Below are 9,126 nucleotides of genomic sequence, written 5' to 3'. Positions count from 1 at the left end.
TAGGTTATTAGGCTAAAAAAGCCAAGTGCAGAACTGTGTACTTTTCCTTTTTTTGAAGCAGGGTCTCACTCTTGCCCAGGCTGGAGTGCAGTGGCTTCACTGCTCACTGCAACCTCGAACTCCCCAGGCTCAGGTGATCCTCCTACCTCAGCCTTTGGAGTAGCTAGGACTACAGGTGCAAACACACCTGGCTTATTTTTGTATTTTTTTTTCTGTGGAGATGGTTTCTCCCTGTTGCCCAGGCTGGTCTTGAACTCCTGGTCTCAGGCCATCTGCCCAATGTGGCCTCCCAAAGTGCTGGGATTACAGATGTGAGCCACCATGCCTGGCCTAAGGGATATGTATTGCATGTGCATAAGTTCTCTCTGGGAGGACTCAGGAAGTGAACAGAGTTTGCCTCTGGAGAAAGAAACTTCAAGTATACCCTTTTGTACAGGCTGAAAAAATGTTCTTTTTACCATGGGCAAAAGTGATTCATTCACCAGCTAAATAAAAATCCTGTATCACAAAAACAAAATCACAGCCTCATTATAGACAGTGCCTTCCCTGTCCCCGTCTTCACTGTCTTTGGCTGTCTGAGTTGCTTCTGAAAATTGAGGATACGCGTGGACCGTTGATTTTCTCAATCATCGTTTTTAATTGGCTTTATAAGCTAAAGTGCATAGTAAAGACAAAAAAAGGAAATGCATACATAGGAAAGGGACACTTAGAAAGGACCTGAGATACCTAAATGTCTGTTCTAAGGAACACTGGAAGGAGGGAATGCAGATGCAGGCAGCAGGCCTGGGTCTGGCTTCTGGCCTGGGTTTGAAGCCTGCAGAAGTTGCTGGCATGCTAGCCCTACCCAGGTAAAAGCTCCAAGAGGGAGTGTTGGGATGAAGGATCACACTTGGGATAGGTGCTGCTGGTACCAAATGTGATTTTAGCTCCATTCAGGGCCCAGGGGTAACCAGCAGTGCCACCAAACCTGTCAGACAGCAGGTAAAGAAACTTCTACCATCCCAAAGTGCAGGTTACAGGAAAGGGGTCACTCCTTAATGACGGCCTGGGCCTGCTGCATAAGGCCCATCTTATGCAGCATGTGGGCTTTCCCATCTTCCCCACCCTCAGTGACTATGTAACTGTGTCAGGGTGAGTTGGTGCAGTCTTTGTCTTATCACATGCCTCCATCTCCTGGAGGCAGGGTGCCCAAGGAGGGCAGGAGGGGTTCTTGTGCTCCTTTAAGGGATAAGCAGTTCATAAACAACTATGGGCCTCTGTTTATTATAATGAGAGTTAGTCTACAAATTAGGGCCTGGCAATTAGAATCGGTCTCCATCAATGAGCTCATACTCTGTTCCTGGGGAACAATGTAGAATAAACATTTGACCAAGTAAAGACCCAGAGATACCACTAGGTGGCCCTAGTTGGAAGCCCCAAACATGTTCCAGGGAGTCTGTCCACTAATTTGCAGGAGAGAAGGGTGAGATTTGTTAACTTTGCTCTCAGTTCTGGAGATAAAGTGCTTACTCTAGCGCAGGGGTAAATCTAGAAACAAATGTGGGTGAGCCCTAAAAGTGGATCCTTAAATAGGTGCTAAGACTAAAAAGAATGATTTTTTTTTTTTTTTGAGACAGAGTCTTGCTCCTGTCACCCAGACTGGAGTGCAATGGCATGATCTCAGCTCACTGTAACCTCCGCCTCCCGGGTTCAAGCGATTCTTCTGCCTCAGCCTCCCAAGTAGCTGGGATTACAGGCGCCCGCCACAACGCCCAGCTAATTTTTGTATTTTTAGTAGAGACGGGGTTTCACCATGTTGGTCAGGCTGGTCTCGAACTCCTGACCTCGTGATCCGCCTGCCTCGGCCTCCCAAAGTGCTGGGATTACAGGCGTAAGCCACTGCACCCAGCCCAAAAGGATGATAATAAAAAACAAACTTCAGTTCCTTCATTAGGGAGCTGGCCCCAGTCATTCAGTGGCGAGGGCAAAAGGCAGTGGTGTACCATCTTCCTACATCATCCCCTGGATCTCCTCAAAGTTCATCAGGTTGTTAGCTGTGTCAGACCAGGCAGCGTGCTGGGCTCCATCCATTTCAGAAGCAAGCTGGTTGCTTCTTTCCAGAGTATGATTTGTGCCACCAATCACTTCCTTACAGTCAGGACATGTGCCCCTCTCCATGGCTCCCCCACAATCGCCAATCACATAGATATGGCCATTGCGACACTTGAACCAGTGACCACGAGGATAACCTATGGCACTGACAATCTGCACTCGCTCTTCCTCTGAGATGCCCAGGCCAGAGCAGGGAAGGGTGGCTTTCAGAGCTTCCATCTTTTCCTGCACAAGTTGTTCATCCTCTTGGGTGAACTTACATGTTTTCTCGAGGATATTCTGGACACTATAGACCTCTACTGCTATGCTATCTTTCACCTTCTTCTCTGCTATCTTGTAGCGGGTCAGAAGGTTCACCAGGTACGTGAGCCTCTGGATTTCACTTCGGAGGTCACTTAGTTCCTGGCTAGTGAAGCTCAAGCGCTTCTTGGCCAGCCACTCATGGACCTGGTCTAGTCGAGTCCTCACTCTTTTCTGTTCTAAGACATGCATCTTTTTTAGGGAATCCCACAGGCTGGCCAGGTGGTCATAGAAGCTGATGTAATTCTCAACCAGACCCAGGTCCTTCACTGACAGATTTTTCTGGGCCAGCTTCTCCTTTAACATCAGGAAGTCTTCAGGAAGCAGCTGGTGGAGGAGGCTCTTCCTCTCCAGCAGGGCCTTAAGCCGTTCCTGGCTGGTTGCTATTTCCCCTGCTGAGCCCTGGATCTTTTCCTTGATGATTTCAATCTCTTCTAGCCGCTGTTTTATGCTAGTTCCATACCTCAGGTTTTTGCGGATGGGCACCTGGCAGATAGGGCAGACTTTCAACCTGATGGCGACTTCATCATCCTTCTGTTCATTCATGTAGCGGTCTAGGGCTTGCACCTCAAAGATGTGGCTGCAGTCTTCCAGCTGCACAAAGCGGGCATCAGGCTCATCCTCAAAGCCAAAGAATATTTGGGTGACCTCATCCATGTGGCAGATCCGGCATTTCTTGGGGCACGGCTCCCCACAGAGACCAATGCAGGGGTGGCCACAAACTAGCAGCTTAGTACAAGGCACATAGCATGGGGGTCGGTTGCAGGGCTCAGAGCAGAGTTTGGTGCACTGGTAGTGCTGGCAGCGCCAGACACAGGGTTCCACGCAGGGACTACACAGCTCCCCACATTTCTTCTTGCACTGGCTGTGGACACAGCGGTTCTGACAGGTCCGCTGGCAGGGTGGGCACTCGCCAATGCATGGTTCCTGGCACTTGTGTGAGCAGATAAGCAGGCGCTTGCAGGGCTGCTGACAGCGTTCATGGAAACGCCCTTCGAAGCAGCTGTGGCAGGAGCCTGGGCAAGGATGCCCGCAGTCCAAGATAGTGCCACACTTTGTGGTACACTTGACTAGCAGACCACCATACAGGAGGCCTTCCACATGACCACATTTTACCTGTTGACTGTGCCCACACTTGAGTTTTACGGTGACCATTTCTGAACACAACTGCACACAGTCCTCACCACATGGGTGGCTGCATCTGTGTCCACATCTCAGAGACTTGGAGCAAGGCTCCTGGCAGCAGAAATCTGACTCAGGCACGGAACAAGGGACCATTTGTTCATGGCCGCACCGAGGAATGGTTTTGGGCACCTTCACCTGACAAGGCTGACACTCCTGGAAGCAAACAAGGGGACACCGGTGCCCTTCCTGACAGATGACCTTCTGGCATGGCTTCATGCACTGGAACTCCTTGTGTGAAGAGTCATAAGGGTGGCAGGCACGGGTGCAGACATGCCCACAGCCCAGGCGGAACTCACAGGGCAGGCTGCAGCCTCCTTCGGGTACTTTTTGGAAGTCAGAAGCTTTGGATACTAAGGTGTGGGTTTCAGGGTGGTTCTGGCAGCAGAGCCGGAGCATGGGGCCTATTTGATTGTTCTCTCGAAGTGTATGAATGATCTTGCTCCACAGGGGCACCTTGGCCAGCATCTGCATGTTTCCGATGCAGTACATTCCCTTCTTGGCTCGGGACAAGGCCACACAGATGCGGTTGGATATCTGCAGAAAACCCACCTTGCCTTCTTGGTTGCTCCGCACTAGCGAGAGGAGGATGATGTCATTCTCTTCCCCTTGGTATTTGTCCACAACATGGACCCTGACGCCAGCAAATGTCTTGGCAGGCATCAGTTTGCGCAGGCAGAAGAGCTGCCCAGTATAGGTAGTGAGGATGGTGATCTGGGAAGGCAGGTATTCCTGGCACAGGAAGTACTTGCATAGCTCTACCACAAAGTGAGCCTCGTGCTGGTTCTGATGGCTTTTGCCCTCTTGGATTTCCTGTTCAGGAAAGTTGTGTTCTACAAAGAAAAGGTTGGAAGACACCCCCTGACAGGGAAAAGAAGTGACACGTTAAAAGGTTCACTCATGGCACTTGTTTTTTTCTTCCTCTCTTCAATGCACTGGCCACTTACTCTGCTCCAGAGAGAGACCTTGGAAAGTTTTTGTCCCCTCAACATCACTATCTTTAGTTCTTTAGTTAGTCACTGTATGCTTCGTTTTGGGGCCACAGCAAGTTATGAAAATAAAAGATTATGTCTCTTTCAGTTTTCAAGATACTTGTTTGATATTAATATTTAAAACAGCTGGCCAGGTACAGTGTCTCACGCCTGTAGACCAGCCTGGCCCACATGGTGAAACCCCGTCTCTACTAAAAATACAAAAATTAGCTGGGCGTGGTAGTGGGTGCCTATAATCCCAGCTATTCAGGAGGCTGAGACGGGAGAATAGTTTGAACCCAGGATTGCAGTGAGCCGAGATCGTGCCACTGCACTCCAGCCTGGGTGACAGAGTGAGACTCCATCTCAAAAAAAATAAAAAATAAAACAGCCATCCACAATCAACCATTATAGCTGAGAGAACAAGCAGTGCTGTGAGGATGAGGATGATGATGACAGAGCAGCTAACTTACTGAGCACTCCACTGTGCTGACTGCTTTATATACATTACCTCCTTCCGTACAGTAATGGGATATTGCAGGAGCCATTATTCTTATTGTCCAGAAGAACCCGATACTCAGAATTTATTTATTTATTTTTAAAAAAGAGACAGTCTTGCTATGTTCCCCAGCCTGGTTTTGAACTCTTGGCCTCAGCTGACAATTTTTTTTTTTTTTTTTGAGACGGAGTTTCACTCTTGTTGCATAGGCTGAAGTACAGTGGCACGGTCTTGGCTCACTGCAACCTCCACCTCCCAGGTTCAAGCGATCCTCTTGCCTCAGCCTCCCAAGTAGCTGGGATTACAGGCGCCCACCACCATGCCCAATTAATTTTTGTAATTTTAGTAGAGACGGGGTTTCACCATGTTGGCCAGGCTAGTCTCAGACTCCTGACCTCAGGTGATCCACCCATCTTGGCCTCCCAAAGTGCTGGGATTATAGGCATGAGCCATCACACCCAGCCAGGCACACGCCACCACACCTAGCTAATTTTTGTATTTTTAGTAGAGACAGGGTTTCACCATGTTGGCCAGGATGGTCTCGATCTCTTTTTTTTTTTTTTTTTTTTTTTTGGTCTCGATCTCTTGACCTTGTGATTCGCCTGCCTCGGCCTCACAAAGTTCTGGGATTACAGGCGTGAGCCACCCCTGGCCAGAATTCTTATATAACTTGCTTAAGGTTACATGGCTACTAACAGGCAGAGTTGGGATTAAAAAACCGTGGTCTGTATTTCAATTTCCTCCCAGTAACCAGCTTTTAAAAAGCTGGCTCTACTCCCTTCTGAAAGGCTTTTTTTTTTTTTTGAGAGGGAGTCTCTCTCCGCTGCCCAGCCTGGAGTGCAGTAGCATGGCACGATCTCAGCTCACTGCAACCTCCATCCACCTCCTGGGTTCAAGCAATTCTCCTGCCTCAGCCTTTTGAGTAGCTGGGATTACAGGTGCTTGCCACCATGCTCAGCTAATTTTTGTATTTAGTAGAGACAGGGTTTCACCATGTTAGTTAGGCTGGTCTCGAACTCTGACCTCAAGTGATCTGCCCACCTCAGCTTCCCAAAATGCTGGGATTATAGGTGTGAGCCACCGCGCCTGGCCGCTGAAAAGCCTTTTCATCTTGAGGAAATTATAGCCTTTTTAGGTTGCTGACACCATCCAAGAAAGATCGGGTAAGACAGACTCACCTTAATCTTCTCATACTTAAGAACGGATGGATGATTCTCCAGATCCTGGTAAATGTGGGGGGTCAAAAGGCGGGCAATTTCAGGGCACATACGGTGCTGAAAAAACACATGCATGTCATTAGAAACATGGGCAGAGCACACACAGACAAAATTCTTTAAAGATAAGGTTGCTGTTAGAAAATTTAGGGAGGGCCAGTTGTGATGGCTCATATCTGTAATCCCATCACTTTGGGAGGCCAAGGCAGGAGGATCACTTCAGCTCAGGAATTCGAGACCAGCCTGGCAACACAGTGAGCCCTCGTCTCTATTTTTCTTTCTTTTTTTTTTTTTTGAGACATGTCACCAAGGCTGGGGTGCAGTGGCACAATCTCAGCTCATTGCAACCTCTGCCTCCCAGGTTCTAGTGATTCTCCTGCCTCAGCCTTCCAAAAGTAGCTGGGACTACAGGCATGAGGCACCACGCCTGGCTAATTTTTTGTATTTTTAGCAGAGACAGTGTTTCGCCATGTTGGCGAGGCTGGTCACAAACTCCTGAACTCAGATGATCTGCCCGCCTTGGCCTCCCAAAGTGCTAGGATTACAGGTGTGACCACCACACCCGGCCTCTATTTTTCTTTTCTTTTTTTCTGAGACGGAATCTAGCTCTATTGCCAGGCTGGAGTACAGTGGCATGATCTCGGCTCACTGCAACCTCTGCCTCCCAGGTTCAAGCGATTCTCCTGCCTCAGCCTCTTGAGTAGCTGGGATTACAGGCGCCCACCACCATGCCCGGCTAATTTTTGTATTTTTAGTAGAGATGGGGTTTCACCATGTTGGCCAGACTGCTCTTGAACTCCTGACCTCAGGTGATCTGCCCGCCTTGGCCTCCCAAAGTGCTGGGATTACAGCGTAAGCCACCGCACCTGGCCTCTATTTTTCTTTAAAAAAAGAAAGGAAAGAAAATCTAGAGAGAGAGAGATTATCATTTGAAAAAATAATGAGAAGGCATAACATAAACAGCTCCTTTATCCAACAAAAACTCAACATGGTGATCTTGTGGTGTTTTAAAACAGAAAATGTAAGGCTGACAGAGTCATTTCAGTATTAAATTATTTTTATTTATATAAGACCTCTTTTGCTGGCAACTGGCAGCTTCCCAGGAGCTTTCTCCTGGTCATTTGGTAATAACAGAGGCCCAGCTTCTCACCTGGTAATTCAGACGGACAAAGGGAAGGTTTACTTTCACTAGCCGTTCAAAAAGGGACACCTCAAGGTTGAAGTTCTTGGCCAGATCATACACGTTGGCACTGGGGCGCAGCTGAGAAGAGAAACATGGCAGAGGATTATCTACTGATAAAAGTCATTTAACCATCCATACTTCCATCCATCCAACCAACCATCAAATGTTTTTCAAGTGCTGACTATGTGCCAGGCACTATTCTACGTACAGTTTAAGGATTAATAATGACAAGGGTTAAGGATTAGTAGAACTAAAGGTGATATGACAGAGTGCCCCATGGTGGGTTTTTTCTAGCTAGGCCTCTGAACAGTGACATCTGAGTAGACACTAGCATGGCAGAGGTTGCCAGTTCTTCAGTCATTTGAAAGCAAGATCCATAATGGGGAGCAGAAAGGACACAGTGGGACACCATGAGCAAATGGGATGAAGTCAGAGAAATAAGCTGAAACCTGATCACATAAGACTTTGTGGGCCACTTTAAGAAGCTTGATATTGGCCGGGCGCGGTGGCTCACGCTTGTAATCCCAGCACTTTGGGAGGCCGAGGCGGGCGGATCACGAGGTCAGGAGATCGAGACCACGGTGAGACCCCGTCTCTACTAAAAATACAGAAAATTAGCCAGGCGTGGTGGCGGGCGCCTGTAGTCCCAGCTACTCGGAGAGGCTGAGGCAGGAGAATGGCGTGAACCCGGGAGGCGGAGCTTGCAGTGAGCCGAGATTGCGCCACTGCACTCCAGCCTGGGCGACAGAGCGAGACTCTGTCTCAAAAAAAAAAAAAGAAGCTTGATATTTATGCAAGTGCAATGGGAAACCACTGGAGGGTTTTCAGCTGGAAAGTGACATTATCTACCTTTTTTTTTTAAATTTACTGTGGCTCCTTTATGTAGAGTGCATTAGAGGGTAGCAAAAATGGAAACAGGGACACCGAGGAGCATGCTATTATAATACAGTCCATACAAGAGGCCACGGTGGACTAGGTAAATAGCAGAGGGAATGGATGAAATAAATGATGTTGCCACTAAAATATACCTCGAATCTAATAGCACCTGCTCTTAGACTGAATGTGGGAGGTGAAGGCAAGAGGAATCACAAAAAGCTACTAATAAGCTTGAGGACTGTTGAAGCAGAGGCCAGGGTCTTCCTTTATGATCTCACCCCCACAGAGGGCCAGCTCATCTTCTGGGGGGCTCCTGTTTTACCTGCTGGTGGTCCCCAATCAGAATGAGGTGCTGGCAAGCTTTGCTCAATGTGGCAATGGTATGGGCCTCAAGGACTTCCGCAGCTTCTTCCACTATGACAATCCTTGGCTCCACCTTCTGTAGGATCTGGCGGTATTTGGCAGCACCTCAAGTGAGGAAAGTAAAGAAAGGCTCCTCTGAGCTGAGGCACAGGATCCACAGGGCCACTGGGCCTCTGGGAATCCACTTCTGTATCTTCCCTGAACCTGGATCAGCGACAACTAGTCGTTACAGTGTTCTGGGTGGTCTCCAGAACATTAAAGCCGTGTTGGTCACTGTTGGATTTTCAAACCCAGCAGGAGAAAGTGAGTGAATTTCTTTTCTTTCTTTCTTTTTTTTTTTTTTCTTTGAGACAAAGTTTTACTCTGTCACCCAGGCTGGAGTGCAGTGGTGCGATCTCGGCTCACTGCAACCTCTGCCTCCCAGGTTCAAGTGATTCTTGTGCCCCA

At 48.4% G+C, this 9,126-nt stretch overlaps 1 protein-coding gene across 2 annotated transcripts in view; it reads right to left on the bottom strand.

Annotated features, from left to right (window-relative positions):
• Positions 1-613: 613 nt before the first annotated feature.
• The window catches only part of ZNFX1 (zinc finger NFX1-type containing 1), a 32,868-nt gene continuing 24,355 nt past the window's right edge, over positions 614-9,126 (bottom strand). For both annotated transcript variants that reach the window (XM_055265513.2, XM_055265514.2), the window contains exons 11-14: positions 8,639-8,784; positions 7,408-7,518; positions 6,222-6,317; positions 614-4,434 (exon numbers count right to left, since the gene is read on the bottom strand). In XM_055265513.2, the coding sequence (XP_055121488.1) occupies positions 1,990-4,434; positions 6,222-6,317; positions 7,408-7,518; positions 8,639-8,784 (2,798 nt within the window). In that variant the 3' untranslated portion in view covers positions 614-1,989. The remainder of the gene's footprint in view (positions 4,435-6,221; positions 6,318-7,407; positions 7,519-8,638; positions 8,785-9,126) is intronic.

Source organism: Symphalangus syndactylus, chromosome 24 (assembly GCF_028878055.3).
Source record: "Symphalangus syndactylus isolate Jambi chromosome 24, NHGRI_mSymSyn1-v2.1_pri, whole genome shotgun sequence".
Classification (NCBI taxonomy): Eukaryota; Metazoa; Chordata; class Mammalia; order Primates; family Hylobatidae; genus Symphalangus; species Symphalangus syndactylus.
The sequence above is the reverse complement of the archived record's forward strand: the minus strand, read 5'-3'. Positions and strand labels throughout refer to the sequence as shown.